At 44.9% G+C, this 22,561-nt stretch overlaps 2 protein-coding genes across 3 annotated transcripts in view; one reads left to right on the top strand and one right to left on the bottom strand.

The window, feature by feature from the left end:
* Positions 1 to 7,756, top strand: part of LOC129763312 (synapsin) — a 133,395-nt gene extending 125,639 nt beyond the window's left edge. For both annotated transcript variants that reach the window (XM_055762246.1, XM_055762247.1), the window contains 2 exons: positions 1 to 274; positions 329 to 7,756. In XM_055762246.1, the coding sequence (XP_055618221.1) occupies positions 1 to 274; positions 329 to 489 (435 nt within the window). In that variant the 3' untranslated portion in view covers positions 490 to 7,756. The remainder of the gene's footprint in view (positions 275 to 328) is intronic.
* Positions 3,951 to 18,252, bottom strand: LOC129761188 (uncharacterized protein K02A2.6-like). The gene is made up of 5 exons (XM_055758901.1): positions 16,989 to 18,252; positions 14,015 to 16,943; positions 13,520 to 13,706; positions 5,079 to 5,678; positions 3,951 to 4,367 (listed from the first exon to the last, which is right to left on the bottom strand). The coding sequence occupies exons 1-5, from the start codon at positions 18,250 to 18,252 to the stop codon at positions 3,951 to 3,953; spliced, it is 5,397 nt and encodes a 1,798-aa protein (XP_055614876.1).
* Positions 18,253 to 22,561: the final 4,309 nt, after the last annotated feature.

The following is a 22,561-nucleotide window of genomic DNA, read 5'->3' as shown; positions in this document are numbered from 1 at the left end:
AACGTCTGTCGTCCCTCAATGCTGACAAAAACTACATCAAGGACATCTATTGCGTCTCGCGGGGGTAGTCCAACCGAGGAGATTGCGCCAGCACCGATAGGTTCTCGACCAGTTCCAGTTGGAGGAGGCCCACCCCCTATTCCCGAAAGATCAACCCCTGCTGTGGGATCAATCGGACGCCATGGCAGTGTCAGCAGCCAATCTGGGGAACTACCTGAACAAGTGCCAGAAAAAGCACCCATAATGAACACATTGACTCGGCGCGATTCACAAGGTATAGCGAAAAGAAATCGGTTCTAGACAAATTATAAAAAAAATATTTTTGCAGCCTCTCAATCTAGTTCTGTTTCGGGAGTTTCGGCTGTGTCAGCTGCTCGCTCAAATGCTAGTAAACCTGGTGTGGCTGGTCAAACCACGGCGGTTGATGAAGCCGAGGATACCATGAAAAATCTTCGTAAAACGTTTGCTGGTATATTCGGTGACATGTAGGATTTAGCAAAAAAGAAGAAACCGCAACGAAGAAGCGAAAGCACGACCGACAGTGTCACCGGGAGTGTATTAAGTACACGTGAAAGCTCTATAGATAGCGTAATTTCACGTCCCATTAATACAGGTGCACCAAATGAAGATAAGTCGTTGTGCAACGGAACTGCTGGCCTAGCTACAAGTCCTAGCTACGATCTACAGAAAAACACAACGCGTGGTATTAGTGTAAATAAAGGCAGCAATTATATAGTAGACGCAGTTTCTTCTTTTGATAACAATGCTTCATCGAATAAGATTGTCTCTACAGCAGGGACATACATACCTGAAAAATCGAGTACAGAACAAACGAAACGGGTGACATATGATCCCGCAATTAATGAGCGGATCAATCCATTTGATAAGGATAAAATAGCGGCTAGCCGTGCAGCGAATGCAACCGTAACTAACTCTTCAACTACAGCAGATAATGGGAGCTCTGGTGAATCCAATAGCTACACCGCTTCAACAGTGTTTTCTTCGTCATCTATTCAAGCACCAGCAGCATCAACTTCCTCTTATTCCACTTCTATCATAGCTAATAGTGATAAAGAAGATCATAACGGGGAAGATCGTTACAACAAACAGCAAGGTATCAGGGATCAATCACAAACTGGACGCTTTGGAATGCACACAGGTGCTACAACAAACTCCACGGTTGCGTCAATTACTTCTATATCCTCTAGTGAAAACAAGAAACAAGAGTTTGGTCGCACAAAACGGTCCTCGTCCGATGCGGAATTAATTTTTGGTGATAAAGGGCCAGACTTCTATAACTCACGCTATAATACAGCTGTCGCTGGTCGGGATTCAGGGAAAAGTAGTGATGCGATAACAGATGCCGAGCTTATCTTCGGCACGAGCGCCGTCAGCGGTCCACCTCCAGCTTCCTCGAATGGGGGTGGGAATGCGGTGTCAGGAGCATTCAAATATCCTTCATACGGAAGTCGAGATAGCAGCAGCTTCAACAGTAGCATCTCCGATTCCGATTACATCTATGGAAAGAAAGAAGAACGAAATACTTTCAGTAAGAGTTTATCGATCTCTTCCGAAAAAGCCGATAGTAACATAACCGGTAAATTTCGAACCTCTCCCAAACCCAACGAGCCCCTGAAAAGTACTTCCTCATTGAGTAATTCCGATGCCGGTAACTGGAATAGTAAGTACACAGACGATGACTTTGACCTCAAGTAAAATGCGAGCCACAAGCCAGGTTACGTTAACTTCTAAGAACGACTGTTAGACACAGATTTTTTTTTGTTAAATTATATGACACGTACGCTATGAAATTTATTGTAACTGAGATATGTATTCAAAACTAATAAAACCTATGATTTACAATGTTTATAAGTTGGGTTCACTCGACGTTAGGTATAGTCGTCAGCTAGTCGTAAATTTAACAAAGAATACATGGTCTTTACGAGTTCAAACTGCTAAACACTATAGATTGTAAACAATACTATCCATGCAAACGACAAAATTAGCCTCTGATGTTTCCTGGTTTCATAGTTATATTCAAAACGATACTCAAAGTACGTTGGATAAAGAAAAAAAAATCCAGGGCCCGTCACGATGGCGATAATTTTAATCAAGAAGAGATGCAGTCACTGTTCTAGTTCAATTGGAATTCAAATAACTAAATCAAGCTAACCAATAAAACTATCGATCTGTTAATGAAAACATCTATATGATTAAATGCAGTATCAACGAAGCGAATGATCATCAATGGAACAAATGTTTTGTTCAAATATTCTTACAGATTTTGATTTGGGTACAAACCATTTTTTATTAAGTTCTGTAAACAGTTTGTATTAATTATATGATCAGTGAAAGAAACACGTTTTTCTTGACGAATTCTCAGAAAAGAGTTAAATATTTAAAAACTCAAAACATGTAATACAAATGCACAATAGTTATTAAACTTAAAGTGGAACAGTATTGAAGACTTCGTTGAATGTTCGGATGCAGTTTTGTCATTCATATCACAACGTTATATATCGAATAACAAACCGAAAACAAGCTTGGTGCGATATTGCCTATCTAAAACCCAATACTCGGATCGACGAGGTCAATTTCCGTCGCAAAAAAAAGTTATTCGTAATGTTTGTTGATTTCAAGGATATTGAAGCTAACTGCAATTTCGTGTAGAATTATCCTTCCATGAAAAGTATTGTTTGAATGCGTTAAATACACACAACCAAAAAAACTGCATATTTATGGTGTTCATATGACATTGTAAAAATGAAAGTTATGATACACATATTACGTAAAATTATGGAATAAATATTATAGCACAAAATGCAATGAAGTATTATATCCAGAGACGCCATAATTTAATCACTTTGAGTGTCAGTTATTTGATTGCTTTCGGGAAGGATGACGAAAACAATTCTTTCGAATCTTCTGGCAAAACTATGACTGATTAGTATAGGGTAGAAGCAAAGTGGTCGGACTAACAAGGATGAGCATGAAGGAATTACATATGTCAATACCATGCGCAAACCTAGCTGCTAATGGGAGTTTACTCAACGAGAAAAATTGTATTGGCATCCACCTCACCAGTGAAGCTAGCTAATTGCACGAACTAGTCCAGAGATATTATCATTGATATGAAAAATGTGAAGAGAAGAAATTAATCAGGAAAATGATTCCACAGCTAGACAGAATGTAGAAGAATCAAGTTATATCGTACTAAATAAGTATTATAGTTGCATACATTACCATCGTTGAAACATGAAATACTTCATAAGTTCCTCACAACATGGCAACCGCTCCATCAAACATGTTACTTTAACGTTAAGGCTTTTTCTGCAAACCTGCATGTTTCTTATCATTTTACGGTAATTAAATAGCAGTTGATTAACTTACTTATACTTATTGATCCGCGTCTGCCTGTGAGGCAGAACAAAGGGACGATGTCAGAAGCCTCCACTGTCTACGGTCATCTGCCATGGCTTTCACTTTTCGCCAAGTAAGATTGGCATCAACAGTTTGGATGTCATTGGTAAGGCTACGTCGCCACGAGCCTCTGGGTCTGCCTCTTCTACGCTGTCCTTGTGGGATCCAGTCGATGGCCTCTCTGCAGATCTCTTTTACTCCTCTCTTCAAGGTGAGTCCGATCCACTTTCACTTACGTTCGCGAATTTCTGTAGCTATCGGGCGCTGATGAAATCGACGATGGAGTTCCACATTGGATATCCAGTTGTAAGGCCACCATACTCGAATTATGTATCGCAGGCAACGATTAACGATAACCTGGAGTTTTTGCATTGTCTCCGCCGAGACGCGCCACGTTTCGCAGGCGTACAGCAGTACGGATTTAACGTTTGAATTAAAGATTCGGGTTTTTGTATGTAGGGTGATCTGGTTTGAGCGCCAGATATTTCCTAGACCTACAAAGGCAGCCGTGGCCGTTCTGATCCGTGTAGCTATATCGGTCTTGGTACCACCATCCGGCGTTGTTTGGCCCCCAATATTGGAACGTTTTGTTCAATTTTTTGTCCCGCTACTGTGAAGCTAGAGGTATTGTCAGTGTTCACTACCATGAATTTAGTTTTGGCGACATTTACTGCGAGACCTGCTGCTTGGGAGCTCTCCGAGAGGTCGTCTAGCTTGCTCTGCATATCACATCGACGTTGGGAGAGCAAAACAATGTCGTCGTTCAGGTCGTTTATGTGTTCCATTCTTAAAAGATTCCAAAACAATCCTCTGTTTGGTCTCCTGTCAATAGCTCCAACTAGTATCTCGTCCTTGACGATAGGGAACAGTAGCGGTGATAATATGCAGTCCTGTCTCACACCGGCAGTAACCCGTATTGGGTCGGACAAGACACCATTGTGCAATACCTTGCACGAAAAAAAGAAACTGAGCCTTTATAAGATGGACTAGCTTCGCTGGGACTCCTCTACGCCTGAGTGCGCCCCAGATGTTTTCGTGGTTGAGTCGGTCGAACATCTTTTCAAAATCAACGAACACCAGCAGGAGAATCCTGGAATTCGTTGATCTGCTCCAGAATAATACGGAGCGTTGCGATGCCGGCACGGAATCCGGCTTGCTGCAACCGGAGAGTAGCGTCGATTTTCTTCTGAATCCGGTTAAGAATTACCTTGCAGAGTACTTTGAAAGTAACACATAGCAGCGTGATGCCGCGCCAGTTCCCGCATTCTCCTTTCTCAGAGACTTTAACCAAAATGCCCTGCATCCAGTCCACCGGTTGCGGTTTCCCATATATTGCTAAATAGCTGATGCATCATCTGGGCTGACAAGGCTGGGTCGGCATTGAGCATCTAGGCTGAAATATAGTCCATTCCTGGCGCTCTACTGGACTTCATAATCTTGATTGCCACTTCAATTTCAGACAGCGATGGCGCATCGGAGTTTACGCGATTAATGCGACGAACTATGGGTGCTAAGCGCTGCTGGTTTTCTTGGTTACCGGCATTTAAGACTCGAAAGAGTTGCTCAAAGTGTTCAGTCCATCATTTTAGCTGGTCTGTACAGTCTGCCAGTAACTGACCAGTTCTGTCTTTTAGTGGCATCTTCGTATTCATCCTAACCCCACTAAGGCGGCGAGAAATGTCGTACAACAGGCGGATATCACCATTGGCGGCGGCGGTTTCCCCCTCTTCGGCTAGGGAGTTGGTCCAGGCTCTCTGGCCCCGTCTACAAGCCCTCTTAACAGCCTTCTCCAGTTTGGTGTATCGTTGACGAGCATCTGTCTTAACCGCTCTGGTTCGCGCTCGCCCAATGCCGGCTTTCGCCTCTCTTCGCTCGTCGATCATCCTCCAGGTTTCATCTGAAAACCACTCCCTACGCGTGCTGCGTACTTTGCCGAGGGTTTCATCACTGGTTGTGATAAAGGCATTCTTGATGCTACTCCATAGCTCTTCAACAGACCCACTAGCTGGCAACTCCGAAGCTCGTGATACAAGTTGTTCGACAAATACCCTTTTCACCTCAGGGTTCTCCAACCGCCTTTGAACGCGAGCGACACGCAGGCGTATCTCAGCGATGACCAGGTGATGATCTGATGCAATATCGGAGCTGCGCTTGTTGCGTACATCAAGAAGACTCCTTCTCAATTTTCGGCTGATGCAGATGTGGTCGATTTGGTTTTCTGTTCGGCCGTCGCGGGAAAACCCACGTGACCTTATGTGCTGGTCGGAGGGGGAAGAGCGATCCACCAATCACCATGTTGTTATTACCACAGAATTCTGTCCCATGGCGCGTTCAAAGACGACCGTATTGTTTGAGCCAATCTTTGCATTGACGTCGCCTGAGCAAATTTGGATGTCCCCCTTTGGGACTTTCTCAACCACACTGTGCAGCTAACTGTAGAAACTCTCTTTCTCCTGCAGGTCGGCAGCATCTGTTGACGCATAGCACTGGATTGCTGTAAGGTTCCTAGCCCGTGTTCTGAATCTGGCAACGATTATTCTTTCGTTAATCGGTTCCCACCACATCAGGGCCACGTGGGCCCCTGGGCTCAGTAGAAATTGAACTCCTCGTTCCCGGGGAGCATTTTCACCTCGTATGCCAGAGTAAAGCAGGACTCACCTCGATGATGTCTTGTGTTCACCAGTGTTTGGCCAGCGGATTTCGCTCAGCCCCTTCGTATGCCCTCAAGTTTCAGGCGGCTAGCTTCCCTTGCAAGTTGAGCCAGTTTGCCCTGCTGGGCGCAAGAGTCCACGTTCTGATTCGTGTCCGTGTTCTCATGCTAAAGGTCATTGCTAATAATCCAGATCGATTTCTTCTTTCGTTTCCTGTAACAGTATAAATTTTCGGGAACAGTAAGTTGTTTGCCTAAGGTTCCTATCCAGCTGATAAGGCTGCCATTTTAGGTGCAGCGGGCGGAAGCCGCCTTTAGTATTCAGCCGCTTGCTTCGAGACAGACACAGTTTGAGCCGACCCTAACCTGGGAGCAAACGTTTTAGTAAGCTGCACCCTCTGAAGAGAAGAGAGTCCCCCCTTCCCTGTCAGCATACGACCAAGATCCCACCGGGGTTGGTTACCAGATATTCACTGTGGTTACTCGTACCCCAGGCGGCACCACGGGGAGATAGGGATAGGAGTTATTGGATAAGAGGCTGAGGACCACTATTGGGGTCTATTTTATACCTGCAGGTACGCGAAGTACCGATGGTACGCATCATCCAGTTGATTAACTTGGATTTCGTTATTTGTAAGAATTTCTATTAATGTTCATTTTTTTTAACACTACAATCTTCCAAAAATTCTTCATTTTGTTCCCACGATTCCCTCAATTGTAATAGTAAAATCTCAAATTTTAAAATCAATCAACTTGCAGATGTTTACAAAGCGATCAAGCTAATGTTGTCCCTCCCACAAATCATCATAACATATAATCACGCTATTAACATCAATTGAAACTCAATTAAATGCAAAATATCGTATGACGACAATATTAGTAACACGGTTCATCTTAAAATAGTAATATTCAGAGAGACAAGTTGTTGGCAATTTTTGAAACTCCTGTTTATCCCAAAATTCTCGTTAAAGCATACTATCATTATGGCTAGCAATATAATCAACCAATATATGAGATAATACTCGTTCTAAACCGTCTATTATGTAAATCAAATCCAAACTGTTATGAAATTATGAGATCAAAGCTGTTATCGGTTTGCTACAATTTAAAATTGTGTTAACACAGTTGGAAGCTTCGGTGTGAGATGGTCGTAAGCACGATTTTGAATATACCTGATAAACATCGATGTCGATGATCATTTAAACCTCTTTGAGTTGAAATACTTTAGTGTAATAATAACCACCGAGAAAGAAAACAAACAACCCAATGATATTGAAACCTGGACATCGCGGTGAGAGCGACAACGAAACAATGCAACCTTATACACACTGATTCAACTGGATTCAACAATCGAACAACTGAGAGTAAGCGATCTTACTACAATAGAAAACCGTACAACGGTAGTAGCATCACCACCAGACATCCAAATCAATGCTAATAATCTAATATTGTTATAGGTGTATACATAAAAAAAGATTATTGAACAACAATAAGTCACGGAATATGTTAATGAAAAATAATTCATGTGTGTGTACAATTTATTAATATCAAATAAAGGGCAATGCAAAATAAAATTAAGAGATCGGTTTACCCATACATGACGCAAAATACATTAAATGCAATCTGCTGAAAGATATGTAACTACGATATACAATAATAAAACGAGTTGAAGAATACCAGAACAAATGAACATTTTTCTCTTAATGTTATATAGAAGATAAATCGTCCGGTACGAACCTCTATACGGGTATTGAACCATCATCATAGCTATGTCTATACCTACATTGTATACTGGATTGATGTGTTTGGCGCCCAAATCGTGACCATTGTTGTGTAATCGATGAAAGAACTATATCCACAAGGCTTTGGCACTGCTGCTTGTAGTATTAATATTGAGCAATTCCACTCCAAATCAGCCGAATTTTGACCCAACACTCTCCGATATCACTTATTATTTTTAATTCTAGTATTCCCACTTTTGTACACTATGTGTAGTCCTAGCCGTTTGAGCGTGTTTTTGATGGGGTTCGTGATTTTGGGGTAAAAAGGTAGAGTTATTCTTTTTATGTCGTCTATCTCCGGTTGTAGTGTTGTGATGTCTCGTGTGTATTTCTTGCGTTTGTGTTTTCGGAAAATCTTCTCGACAAATTCCTTTCCATAACCATTTACTGTAGCCGCTTTGTAAATCTGTTCTTTCTCCTTGGCAAACTCTTCTTTTTCCATGGGGACATTGTAAAGGCGGTGTGCCATGGAGTGGAAGGCGGCTTGTTTTTGTCCACTCTCCGATTTCCCGAATTTTAACTAGAGCATTGAAAACCCCATAAAAACAATCTATCTATATATTGTAAGCAGGACTTTCATATGAAATTTGGATTTTTTGCATTACATGCTCTGCAATATCGTTTGAACACTTGTGCTGAAGAATAAAGGAACAAGCGGTCATTTTATCTATTCACCCTTAAGGCTTGACTCAGTTAGAATCCGGAATCACTGTTTATTTTATAGCAGAGTACGTAGCAGGCGTATCTCAAATTTTTTGACAACAAATTGTTTGAAAACCCTGTATCTATCGACGGTGTACATTTCAGCTGAACCGTTTTGTTTTGAAAAGGTTCTGCAGAATGGATTCCAAGAGAAGAAATTTGATTTTGGACAACCAGATTAAAAGTACGGTGTGGTCAGATATTAAAATCGCGGAATCGCTGAAAGTGGATAAATCGACAGTGTATGATGTGCTGAAATGGTTTCGTGAACGTGCAACTGTTGTTCCGATGGACCAGAGGACGCGTCTTTGTGGAACATACGATCAGAAGCTTAGGTTTAAGGTATTGAGATAATTTACGCAAACCCGAGACTCTCGAACTGCGACATCGCCATAAACACAACTGAAGGGCTCAGAATGCAAGGGGTGTAAGTGACTTGATCAATTTCTCTTCATCAACTTTTTATTTAATTAATAACTCAACTGCAGAAATGTTCCAATTTAAATTTGCTATAGAATCCGATAGATGAGGTTCTGACCTATCTTCCACATTGTCAAATACAGCTGGGAATGTATTTGCAGCTAAGGTATGGCCAAAAGAAAGAGTCGATGTAGAGAAATCGATCAAATCACTTACACCCCTTCCATTCTAAGCCCCTTAACTATAATCCAATTTTGAGATGGTTATCTTAATTTCTGGGCTTTCAAGCAACCAAACTGGACTTCGAAGGAAAATGTGGACGCACTTGAAAATTGTACAACAATGCTGATGGATGACGAAACGTACATGAAGATGGATTTTGGACAGCTCCCAGGCCTGAAATCCTATATGACCACTGCTAGCAAATTTAGTCAATCTAAATTCGTGTTCGCTGATAAATTTGCCAGGAAGTTTTTGATTTGGCAAGAGATTTGCAGCTGGATTACTGAAAACCAAGGTTCTCGTCACAAACAAGACAATGGACTCGGAAATGTATAGGAAAGAGTGGCTGCAGAACCGTATCCTTGCGAAGGATCACAAAGCTCCAGTGAAGTTTTGGCCAGAATTGGCAAGCTGCCACTACATTCGAGAGGTGATTCAATTGTATCGCGACGATGGGATCGATTACATTGCAAACACCTCAATCCTCCCAATAGCCCAATCGAAATATATTGGCCTATTAACAAACGGAATTGAAGAAGGGAGGCAAAGTGCCCCTAGATGGTGTAGGCATGAAGAGATCATGGAATAAAATGGCCGCTGAGGTTGACCAACAGAAAGTCTAAACATGGATTTCGGTATCCGAAATACGAAAAATACGAAAATTCATCAAAACAGTAACAGAATAATTTTTTCAATATTTTTTCTGAAAGCACAATAAACTATCTGTATGTTGATATAAAAACATTTTTGTACCTTTAGAAAACCCAAAATACAACTGGTTTTGTGACTCCGAATTCTAAATGAATCAAGCTTTAATCAGCAGTATGAAGGGAAACATCATGAGAAAGGTTGGCTTCATCTTCTAGTTGAAAATTTTCATCATTATTTACAGACCTTACTCAAACAGCACCACAATAAAGTAATATTAGCTATGTTCCTGGGTTCTTTATTATGCTACGATATAACGTACAGTTCGATACGACGTACAAATTTAGAACTGAAATGTACGTCATATCGAAATACCCCTGTATATATTTTATACTTTAAATCAATTTTTTTTATTTATTTAGTATGATTCTACATCCCATTGAGATTAGATCTGATTCACAATTTTCCTCCAATAAACCAGATCCATGAATGTAGTTCTCCAGCTCCCGGCTGCACCGATTCTTGCCAAGTCTTGTTCCACCTGGTAGAGTTGCGCTAGTTCGTGGTTCATTTTCCTTCTCCGTACTCCGTTTTCCTGTACACCACCGTATATTGTTATGGGCACTCGGCGTTCGAAAACACCAAGCGCTTGTGAGTCCTTTTCAAGCATCGTCCATGCTTCGTACCCATAGAGAACAACCGGTCGAATTAAGGATTTGTATACGGTATACTTTGTATGGGGTCGGAGTTTGTTGGATCTCAAGGTTTTGCGGAGCACATAGTAAAGGGTGTGTCACATCAAATTGCATCACGGAAAAAACGCTGTAGAAATTCGCCCAGTAGACCAATCCTTTTGAAAATTTTAGACAGTAAAATAAAAACTATTAAACAACTTTTGGCATTTTCCATTTTTCATACTTCGAGCCCAAGCCCGTATGCTCGTACCTTCCTCTTTACCCCGTCCATAAGGTTCTGTACAACGTCAGGTTGTAGTTTTTTTTAACAGAAATCCATTTTCTCTTGAAGTCCGCCTCCGATTTGACAACTTTTGGGTTCTTCCGGAGGGCCTGCTTCATAATCGCCCAATATTTCTCTTTTGGGCGAAGCTTCGGCGCGTTGGCCGGGTTCATTTCCTTTGGCACGAAGGTGACCCCGTTGGCTTCGTACCACTCCAACACGTCCTTTGAATAGTGGCATGGAGCGAGATCCGACCAGAAGATGGTCGGGCCCTCGTGCTGCTTCAATAGTGGTAGTAAGCGCTTCTGTAGGCACTCCTTAAGGTAAACCTGCCCGTTTACCGTGCCGGTCATCACGAAGGGGGCGCTCCGCTTTCCGCAAGAGCAGATCGCTTGCCACACCATGTACTTTTTGGCAAACTTGGATAGTTTCTGTATGCGAATCTCCTCCGGAACGCTGAATTTGTCCTCTGCGGAGAAGAACAACAGGCCCGGCAGCTGACGAAAGTCCGCTTTGACGTAGGTTTCGTCGTCCATTACCAGGCAATGCGGCTTCGTCAGCATTTCGGTGTACAGCTTCCGGGCTCGCGTCTTCCCCACCATGTTTTGCCTTTCGTCGCGGTTAGGAGCCTTCTGAACCTTGTATGTAAGCAGGCCCTCCCGCTGCTTGGTCCGCTGGACGAATGAACTTGACAAATTCAGCTTATTGGCGACATCCCGGACCGAACTTCTCGGATCACGTCTAAACTGCTTAACTACGCGCTTGTGATCTTTTTCACTGACGGAGCATCAATTTTTGCCATTCTTCACCTTCCGGTCGATGGTTAGGTTCTCGAAGTATCGTTTTAGTACTCTGCTGACCGTGGATTGGACGATTACCAGCATCTTACCGATGTCCCGATGTGACAACTCCGGATTCTCGAAATGAGTGCACAGGATTAATTCACGACGATCTTTTTCGTTCGACGACATTTTTCCAAATTTACGAAAAATTGACAGTGAAGCATGGCCAACGTGATCTATACACTCTTATCTGATTTTAAAGCGAAAGCTGAAGATATAATTCCTAAAAATTAAATTTCTACAGCGTTTTTTTATTTGATGTGACACACCCTTTAGGCACGACTTCCACTGTCTATGCGTCTTCGAATTTCACGGCTGTTGTTGTTGTCAGTTGTCAGTTGTCAGTTGTCAACGAGCCAAGGTAGACAAATTCCTCCACCACCTGTAATTCTCCGCTGCTCGGGATTACTCAGGGTCGTTATAAGCTGCTCGTTAACACTCAGACAAAACCACGTCGCCCACAATTTTCCAGGAGCCTGCTTTTTCCCGTTTACCCTAAATAGAGCCACTCGCGTCACTCGTGGGGAGCCTCTCTTACTATTGTTCCCAAGGCTCCTGTAGTGAAACCTTCTATTTGACCGACAACGGACGAGGGCTGACGGCTACCTTTGTGAGCCCGGAATAACGGACAATAAATTTAATATTCGGGGTTGTTTGTTAGAAGGGAACGACACTTAAGGTAATGGTATTGAATTTTTGTATTTCAGAGAGGGTTTACCGCACACGGTACTTGCGTCTGATTCCACTGGGCTTCGGATGTCTGCGTGCGTCGAAGGAAATCTAGGTTTCCCAATCGCGTGGTATTCTGTCCCTTTCTGGGGGGAAGGAGGTTTCTTGTTGTCCCTTCCGCAGGGCCTCTTTCTGCCGTGTTCTTTCCGATCTCCTGTGGTCCTCTTTTATATGTAATAAAGAAAAGGCCCACTGGTCGGACCTTTTCTTATTAACTTTTTTTTTATACTAACGATGTTCACAACTATCAACAACTTGAACATATAACAAAACTTTACACGACGCGCACTTCTATTTCCGGAGACGGTCACTAACAGAAAGCAAGACCACATACAACGGACAAAAGAGAACAATGTCGACAGGCCGAATACAATTGTACCCTGTCCCTTTGAGCGACGGTACGTCGCCCCATTCATGGACGCGGCCTCTCGTCTACTCAAACCGGTCCATTGTTAAGTATGCGGGGTCCCTCAGATGAGTTAGTACGGAGCTTGCAATGACCCTGTCAATTGACATATGGCAAATTTTGTTGTCTGCGGTTTTGCTGGATTTCAGTGATGGCAGAGTCATCACTTTAGCCAATGGTGAACGACTGTTACACACCTCAAGCTCGTCACCGTCGATCACAACACTACTACCAAGAACAACTCTGTTGCGATCAGTCCCTCCTGCTAGCATGTATTTAGTCTTAGACGTGTTTAGTCTGCCTCGTGTTTCAGTCGGGTATACAAGTCGGCTACCGTTGCATGTGTTCTTCCGATTATGTCAACGTCGTCGGTGAAGCAGATAAACTGACTAGACTTGCTCTCCGCATAACACCTTCTAGCGCCACGTTGAAGAGCAGACAGGAGAGTCCATAGCCTTGTCGAAGTCCCCTGTGAATCTCAAATGATTCCGACAGCTCACCTGAGATCCGCACACTGCACCGCACACCGTTCATCGTTGCCTGATTCAGTCTTGTCAGCTTTCGGGGAAAGCCGTGTTCGTCCATGATCCTCCATAGCTGTCGCCGGTCGATTGTATCATATGCGGCCTTGAACGCGGCATACGCGGCACTTTTGGAGGATCTGTCGCAGTGTAAAAATCTGGTCCGTTGTCGAGCAACCGGGCATCAATCCGGCCTGATAACTTCCTACAAATCTACTTACTATTGGCGATAGACGGCGAAAGAGGATCTGACACAGAACTTTGTAGGCACCATTCAGGATCGTGATGGCACGATAGTTCCCACAACCTAGCTTGTCACATTTTTTGTAGATGGTGCAGATGGATTGCTCCACTTCTTCGGTAGCTGTTCTGTGTCCCAGATCCTGACTATCAACCATTGCATACACTCTTGTTGCGATATGTGGGTTATGAATAAGCAACTCGCGATTAGTGGTAAAAATACATATATTTATTAAACGATAACTACGAACAATAAAACTAATGTGCGCGAGCTGCTGATCGCAAAATCTTTTTTTTGTGTTCCAATGATGGCTGTCGTTGTCGACGACAATGTAAACCGAGAGCCGCGGCGGCATCTGTCAAGCTGACGGCTGTCAGCTGGAGAGCCCCGCTGGCAAATTTGGTAACGCCAATTGATGGTTGGTGGGATGTCCTCCCAACACCTCCCCTTTCAATAAAGTTGATACGGATTGTACCTCGCAGGCTGCCTTCGAGATCTCGAAGACTGACGAGTAAGAATCGGTTGTTGCTGTTGCGTGCTAAGGGAGGCTCGTTGACGTCGACGACTAATCTGTGGCTGCAGATCTTCTTGGAGTTCGGCTGGCAAGTCGAGTTCCTCAGCTTCCGGCTCAGGAGTAGGACGTAAACCCCAACTGTCCAGGAGAATAGACAACGGTACTTGGGCAGTTTCCGGTGTCGTCTCAGCTTCTGCGTTTATTTCAGATTCGTGACGAGTCCGCAGTTGGTTGCAGTGGGATCGAATGAGATTTTGCTTCACAGGCAGCCAGATGTTATACATAACCCGACCGATGCGCTCGATCACCATGCCAGGCTGCCAGGTCCACTTGTTGGCTGAGTAGACCTTAGCCCAGACGAGATCTTGTGAATCGTAACTTCGAGCTTTCGCGCCGTGCTTCCGGTTGAATTGCTTTTCCTGTTTAGTACTAGGTAACTTGTAGAGCGGCTTAGGCGGGCGAAGTAATTCCAGAGACGTACGGATCGGGCGTCCATACATCAGGTTAGCGGGAGATTTCCCACCAGGTGCGCTGCGACAGGGTGTTGTTCTGTAGCACAGGAGGAAGGTATCGATGGCTTCGTCGAGGGTTTCCCCCCCTGCGGTGATTTTCTTGAGCGACCGTTTAAACGTGTCGACAAACCTCTCTGCTAGTCCATTTGACTGTGGATGGAATGGCGCTGTCTTCAGGTGAACGATACCGTTCGTGTCGCAGTATGATTCGAACCGGTCGCTGGTGAGTTGTGTCCCATTATCTGTGACCAATGTTTCCGGCTGACCGTATCTTGCGAAGATGCCACGAAGGATTCGCAAGGTTGCTGTGGTGGTGATCTCCTTGGTTCGTACGACTTCTGGCCATTTGGTGAACGAATCCACCAGAATGAGAAAATAGTTCCTATCCAGCGGACCGGCGTAATCCAGATGTAACCGTTGCCACGGTTTCTCCGGTGCGGGCCAGGATTCCATGGTAGTCTTCCGGTCTGTCTTAGCTACGCTGGCACACTCGTTGCACGAAGCGACAAGCTTCGCTACCTCGTCGTCGATGTTTGGCCAGTAAACATATTGACGAGCGACGGAACGCATTCGTTCAACTCCGGGGTGTCCTTTATGCAGCTGTTGGAGAACGCGCTTTTTGAACGTTGGCGGGATGACCAACCTTTCACCATAGAGTAGGCATCCAGCTACGACGGAGAGACACTCCCGACGTTGATAAAATTGTTGGATTCCGGGATCGGTAATGCTGGTCTTCTTCGACGGCCAGCCTTCGTTGACGAAACGAATGATTTGCTGCAAATTCGCGTCGCTTTTGGTTCCGCTCTGGATGGCCTTGAACGAGAGCGGGAAAACCTGCAGCGACTCGTTGATGACGGTGCGAATGCTGTGTTCCAGTTGGAGATTGGCAATCACGTATTCCTCTTCTGGTCGCACGTGACGGTTGATGAGTCTGGAGAGTATGTCCGCGTGACCGAAGCTATCCGTAGAGATGTAGCGGATTTCGAAATCGTAAAGGAGAAAGGTTAAGGCCCACCGCTGGAGCCTGTTAGCGGTGTAGGTGGGAATACCTTTCTTTGAGCCAAATATCTGCAGGAGCGGTTTATGATCGGTCTCCAAAGTGAATCGACGACCGAACAGCATTCTATGAAACCGCGTCACTGCGAACACCAGTGCCAAGCCCTCCTTTTCGACTTGACTGTAGTTGCTTTCGGCTGGGGTTAGGCTACGGGACACGTGATAAATGGCTTTGATGGACCCATCGGGAAATCTGTGGGCGATGCGGGCTCCCAGCCCGACCGTTGATGCATCCGCCGACACGACGATTTCCATGTTAGGGTTGTAGTGCGTCAGAAGCAACGGTGATTGAAGAACCTCCCGGAAGCGATCGAATGACTTTTGGCAGGCGGACGACCACTCGAACTTGGTGTCCGCTTTCAGCAGCTGGTCTAGCGGCTGCCGAAGAGTGCGCATTTCCTTTACATATTTGCCATAATAATTAATGGCACCTAGGTACGAGCGAAGTGTAGAAACGTCGTGCGGGGGTGGCATGTTGGTAATTGCTGCTACCTTCTCCGGGTCTGGTCGAATGCCATCTCCATCGAGAATTTGACCCAGATATTTCACTTGGCGCATGTTGAAACTGCATTTTTCAATGCGTACGGTGAACCCAAATTCCTGCAGGCGAGTGAGGACCCGATACAGGTTCCGACGATATTCCTCCAACGTTCGGCCCCCTACCAGGATGTCATCCAGATAACCAGAGGTACATTCCAGACCAGCAAGCATGGTATCCATTATTTGCTGGAACGCTCCCGGAGCTGATTTGACGCCGGGTGACAGTCTGGTGAACTGGTAGAGGCCTTTATGCGTGTTGATTGTAAGAAGTGGTTGGCTTGCCTCATCGACCTGGACCTGGAGGTAGGCGTCCGACAGATCAATGTGGCTGAAGTACCGGCAGTTGGCCATCTTTGTGAAGATGTCTTCGGGTAGAGGGAGCGGATAGCAGTTCGGCTCTAGTGCTGCGTTTAACCCCGTCGAATAATCCGCACATATGCGGACCGTCCCGTTAGGCTTCCGCACAACGACTATTGGTGCTGCCCAGTCGGAAAAGTCAACCTTTTTGATGATGTCAAGGCTTTCCAACCGGTGAAGTTCCTCTTCCACGACGCTCTCCATGCTGTAAGCCACCGGCCGTTTTGGTCGAAACACCGGCTTGGGATCATCCTTCAGCACCAGCTTTACCGGCGTCTTGTTGTACATGCCCATTTTCGTGGTAAAAACGTCGGGAAACCGGGCCCGAAGGTCGGAAACGTCTTGGGTCTGCTGACTAGTAACTTGGTTGCAGAACGCCGTGATCGGTTGGTTCCACAGACCGAACTGGTCCATCATATCGATGCCTAAAATGTCGAGATGAACGTTAGGAGCTGATACGTAACACTTACCCTCTCTGGTGATGTTGTTGAGGGTGATGCTACACTGCAGCTCTGAAATAAGTTTCAGCGGCTCCCCGGACGCTGTTTTTGCTCGACAACTTGCTGGCAGTACTTTCGGACGACCAAGTTTGACCCACGACTGATGCGAAATGATGGATATGTCCGACCCAGTGTCCAACTGCAGTCGGAGAGGGACACCGTTGAGTTGGACTTCGATGAATTTTCGACCCTGACGAATGTTCCGAACTGTCACCGTCTTTGTTGACTGCTCACGCTTCTTCTTCATCTTGATTTTCTTCGTTAGCTGCTTTCTCGAACCGCTCGCTGCCGACTTCGATGAAAAACATGCGCAGTACCCTTCTCGGTGACCTTGCTTACCGCAGTCGCGACATTTGTGATCGTGAAAACGGCAATCTTTGCTGAAGTGCATCCCTCCGCAGGACCAACAGGGTGTTCTGGGCTGATCGTGCGAGGGAGTGCTGCTGGTTGATCGACGCCTGTTCTTCTGGTTGTGAGCAACGAAATTCACTCCCGATGGGTTTTCTACCATTACAGTGTCCATCTTGAGGTTGACGAGGTTGTTGCATTGCTCAACTACTTGTTGAAGAGTAAGATACGCAGCTTCATTGAGCTTGTTGATTAGCCGCATTCTGATCTCGGCGTCTTGCTTGGACTTGAGGCCACACACAAACGTCAGACACTTGAATTGTTCTTCAGTAAGTTCTGACAGTTTGAAGTCAACACAGGACTTATTCACCCGGCACGAGTAGGCGAGATAATCCTCACTGTCCTCCTTGGTTGTCTGGAGGCAGTTGTACCGTCGACGAAAGATTGAAGTGGACGCACCGAACAGTGATTTCAATTTTTCTACCGTTTCGGCGAAGGTGTACTCACGAGCGAGCTTTGGTAAAATAAAGCTGTGGTAGCGCTCGTGGTCCGGTGGGCTCATTTTCCGTAGGAGGGGTCGAACCTTAGCAGCGTCATCCAATTTGGCGGCGTCCTTCTCAAAGAGATCGGTGTAGCGGGAAAACCACGCGTCGAATGTGTGCCCGCTCTCTTTCTCGTATACGAATTCCGCTATGTTGCTTGAGAGGGAATCCAGTACGGTTTCATTGCAGGACAACTTCGTGATGGCAGTCTGGGTGGCTGATATCTGCTGCGACAACTGCGTTATGAGCGTGTGTTGATTGTTCAGGATCCGCAAAATGGCATCCGGAAAGTTCGGCTGCTGTTGAGCTGCTCCACTTGCTGCACCGGCTTGATTGGTCGCCATTGCGAAAATTTCCACGTGCTTTCACGCAATTCACGAAAAGCGTTTTTTTCCCGGATAAACGAACTAAATTAGCTCAACTCCACCACTATCTCGTCGCCACTGTTGCGATATGTGGGTTATGAATAAGCAACTCGCGATTAGTGGTAAAAATACATATATTTATTAAACGATAACTACGAACAATAAAACTAATGTGCGCGAGCTGCTGATCGCAAAATCTTTTTTTTTGTGTTCCAATGATGGCTGTCGTTGTCGACGACAATGTAAACCGAGAGCCGCGGCGGCATCTGTCAAGCTGACGGCTGTCAGCTGGAGAGCCCCGCTGGCAAATTTGGTAACGCCAATTGATGGTTGGTGGGATGTCCTCCCAACAACTCTACAAGTTTTCCTGGACCTCCCTTGAAGAGCTCCACTACGAGGCCATCCTTACTAGCTGCTTTGTGGTTCTTTAACTGATTAATGGCCTCCTTAACTTCACCCATCGTGGGGGGTGGTACGTCGTCGTTGTTCACTGCACCGGTGTAGTCATTCTCTACGCCGTCTTGGTCTACTGTCAGCGCGCTGTTCAGGTGTTCACCGTAGTGCTGCCTCCTCCTTTCGATCACCTCGCGTTCGTTCGTCAAGATGCCTCCTTCCTTGTTTCTGCACATTTCGGCCCACGGCACAAAGCCTTTGTGCGAGGCGTTTAGTTTCTTGAAGAACTTCCGCGATTCTCGAAAACGATAAAGCAGCTTTCCGAACACCGTCTTCTCTTCCATCCCGAAAGAGATGTGTTTGCTACGCGTGCTGCATCCTTCTCATTCAGGAGCGCTCGGCACTCGTCGTCAAACCATATGTTCTCATATGTTGTCCTCGTTGTTCATACACGATGACGGTCTCTGCTGTGCTGCTAATTGCCGCTTTCAAGGTGTTCCAGCATTCATTGAGGGGAGTAGCATCCAGTTCGCCTAACCCCTTCGGCTCCTGTACTCGTCGTAGGTGGTAACGTGGTGAGCGTAATTGACGACTGGCAGCTCAGAACGCAGTTTGAGTTTGGTAGTGGTCTGAATCGATGTTAGCGCCACGATAGGTTCTGACGTCGATGATATCCGAGAAGTGCCGATCGTCGATCAAAACGTGGTCAATTTGTGTTCCTGTTTGCTGTGGTGATCTGCAGATGTAACGGTATTGGAGGCTGTGCTGGAAGAAGGTGCTACGTATGGCAATTACCGGTCTGAACTCCTTTTCTTGGCCGACCTGAGCGTTCAAATCACCAATGACGATTTTGATGTCGTGTTTTGGGCAGCGGTCGTATTTACGCTCTAGCTGCGCGTAGAATTCTTCTTTATCGTCATCGGTGCCATTGATAATGCTGATGTTGAAGTAGTGGCCTCACATCCTCAATCTGCACATTCTTTCATCGATCGGCCTCCAGCCAATCACCCGTTTCTGCGTCTCCCCCATAACAACGAAAGCTGTACCCAGCTCGTGAGTGTTGTCGCAGCTCTGGTAGATGGTATACCCACCTTGGAACGATCGCACCATCGAACCTTTCCAGCACACCTCCTGCAGCGCTACGACGTTGAAAGTGAGCTCTCAATATTTCCGAAAGAATTCGGGTACTCGCAAGGAAGTTGAGAGACCTGCAGTTCCATGTTCCGAGTTTCCAATCTCAAGTCCGTGTTCTTTGCGTAGGACTATTCCGATTATCCTGTCTCGAATTTCTTTGTGAATTTTCCTGTGCGTTTAATTTTTAGGGATGGCTTGCAGGGCCTGCACCAACACCCTGTCTCGCCGGAGGACATGCACAGATTTTTTTAGAGTCCCTGCTGGCACGAAGACAGCGATCAAAACTGAGAAAAAAAATACATAGAGTATGTTTTCGCGGGAATCAACATTTTGTAGGAAGTCCCGTTCGAAAATTTGAAGCTCACTTTTTTCCCATACTTACTCTAATGACCATAGTGCGAATAAAAAAAAACCTTTGACGAAAAATCGCCCAACCCAGGGACAAGACGCATATTGCATAAACATCAAACAATGATATCCCATAGGTTCTCCATTCATTATGAACGCCATTGGTCATCCCCAGTCCACAGCAGTCTTCGCTCTGAAATACCGTTTACGAGCTTTACAAACAACGTTACGGGAATGCTGTAACTCGTATGTATACCAGAGATGATGGAAGGGATAAGCCCTACATCGTCGCCCAACACCGTGGAACATATAGCTCCAGAATGCCGATGCTTATCTCATAAAAAATGTATACCGTTTCGTTCGAATACGTTTCGCGGAACATCCTGGCACAATCTACATCCATGATCGCGTTACGCATTCAATGAAAGTTGCATCGTCGGAAATCAAAATTATCAACATTGTTTGACTCACGTCGAATTTCGGAAATCATTCAGATCAATTCGAAGAACAAACGGCTTTTGATGGCCTTCGATTTTGAGCAGAGCAAACAGAGGTTTGATGAGATCAACATCATTTCGTACGTTCACGAATACCAAATCAGGTGTACGACCATTCGGGTTGAGGTGGCTGTTAGCTTTGATGTAACCCAGAAGTAATCATAGAGTCAACCAGATCGATTCCCTCTTCAGCAGATGCGTTGGACGGAAGCAAACTGTTGACGTCTTCATCGTAAGATCTCGAGTAAGACTTTTAAACAAAACAATCGACTTTGATCTCTGAGCGGACGCGGCGACAATTGTAAACAATTTAAAATTTACGCACATTCATCAGACTTTCTTCATTTCAAAATCAGACTTTCTTCATTTTGGCATGTTGAAGGTTTCTTCTTAACAAGCTTTCTGAATCATACCAAGTTTTTCCTGAGATATATAAAAGCTAAGTTAGAATTATGTACAAAAATTGGGCTATACACTATGTTTCATTACTATAGAACTTTTTTTCGACGTTGAACTACGTCTTTCATTAAGGGTGCCACATTAGAAAACAGGTCACGTTTTTATGAAATAAAGTTAACATTAATATAAACTGACCAGACGTCCCGCGTTACGCGGGACAGTCCCGCATTTCAACAAAATGTCCCGCGTAAGATTCCGTCCCGCGAAACGTCCCGCATTTGGCAAAAGAAACAAAAATGTCCCGCGATATCAATATATTTCAATATTACAATTTGATCATGTTGATTTTCTTAAATGGATGAATTAAACAAAAACTTTTATTTGGCAGACTGTTCAAGAGCGCTTCTAATGCATCCAAAATTAATACGTTGAGGTGATTTCATCGCACCGATATTAGGCTTTTTGTTTAGAGAGTGTCAACTGGAAGCGACAGCAACAAAATTGGAAAATGATTTTTATAAAAGTACCCTATTGATCCGCTGGAACCAACGTGAGTCAGACGAAAAGTTCATCTTTGGTCCTCTAGCTCGGTCAGGGCTTAACGTTTTAAATAAGCCGGAAGTAGTAGTGTATACTCGACAGGAAGAGGCAAAGTTGCTTGATGAAGTATCATAAATGAAGCACTGGGCGGTCTTACGGAAGTTGGCCGGAACCTGAACCATAAAAAGATTTATATCGGGGTGTTATTTTACCTTTTCGTGGTTTTGGGGTCGTCTGTCTCTCTATTTTGGCCATTCGCCCAAAAGTTTTCTATCGGGCGCAGCTGGGGAATGTTGAGAAGGTTGGTGGTCTTCGCGACAATGTTTATCTCCAGCCGATCCATCCTCCAGTGATCTTTTGGCATAATGGGCTGATCCCAGGTTCGGCATAAACACCAAATCACCTTTCCAACTCCGGCAAGCGCTTCGTACTATATATCTCCCCGTTCACCATATGACTCGAAAGAATAGCGGCTTGGACATTCCCTTCACGTCTGTCAGAGAAGGACCTTCTTCGAAAACTTGATGCGAATGATATATTCGACATCATCGCTTACCTGGGGAACGTAAAGTACCCGGTCCCCTGCCATTCGTTGAATTCTAGCATCAAGTACGTCTCGTCTTTCACAATGAGTACGAAAAGAAGTTTTTCACCAGCACCTCAAGCTACTCCTTCTGGGTGCAAAGAGAGGCAAAGAGCGGCAAAGAGATGATATTGTAAATACCAGATCGGCTATATCGGGCGGACACAAAGTGCCTCAGGATGTCCAACTCCTTCACTGCGGGGTGGAGCTTGCAGTATGGAAAAATCATCAAGTTGCTTGACAGTGCTGCTGCTACGAATCAACAGCCTTGAATCATTTTTGTTGTAGACTTAATAAACGTAAGATTTGAAGAAAATTTGTTCCTATAAATTATCTTTCATCGCCATCCGAAATTAGTCCATTTTTTTGTGTCTGATTGAGCGAGTGATTTTCG

The sequence above is a fragment of the Toxorhynchites rutilus genome, chromosome 1, assembly GCF_029784135.1.
Source record: "Toxorhynchites rutilus septentrionalis strain SRP chromosome 1, ASM2978413v1, whole genome shotgun sequence".
In the NCBI taxonomy this organism is placed as follows: Eukaryota; Metazoa; Arthropoda; class Insecta; order Diptera; family Culicidae; genus Toxorhynchites; species Toxorhynchites rutilus.
The sequence above is the reverse complement of the archived record's forward strand: the minus strand, read 5'-3'. Positions and strand labels throughout refer to the sequence as shown.

What these genes read in the sequence shown, in the direction of transcription:
- LOC129761188 (XM_055758901.1), bottom strand. Translation starts at nt 18,252, where the DNA reads ATGGCGACCAATCAAGCCGGTGCAGCAAGTGGAGCAGCTCAACAGCAG. An exon ending in CAACAACATCACCAGAGAGG is followed by an intron (nt 16,944 to 16,988) that starts GTAAGTGTTACG and finishes TCGACATTTTAG; the next exon opens with GCATCGATATGATGGACCAG. An exon ending in TCTCGAAGGCAGCCTGCGAG is followed by an intron (nt 13,707 to 14,014) that starts GTACAATCCGTA and finishes TATCGCAACAAG; the next exon opens with AGTGTATGCAATGGTTGATA.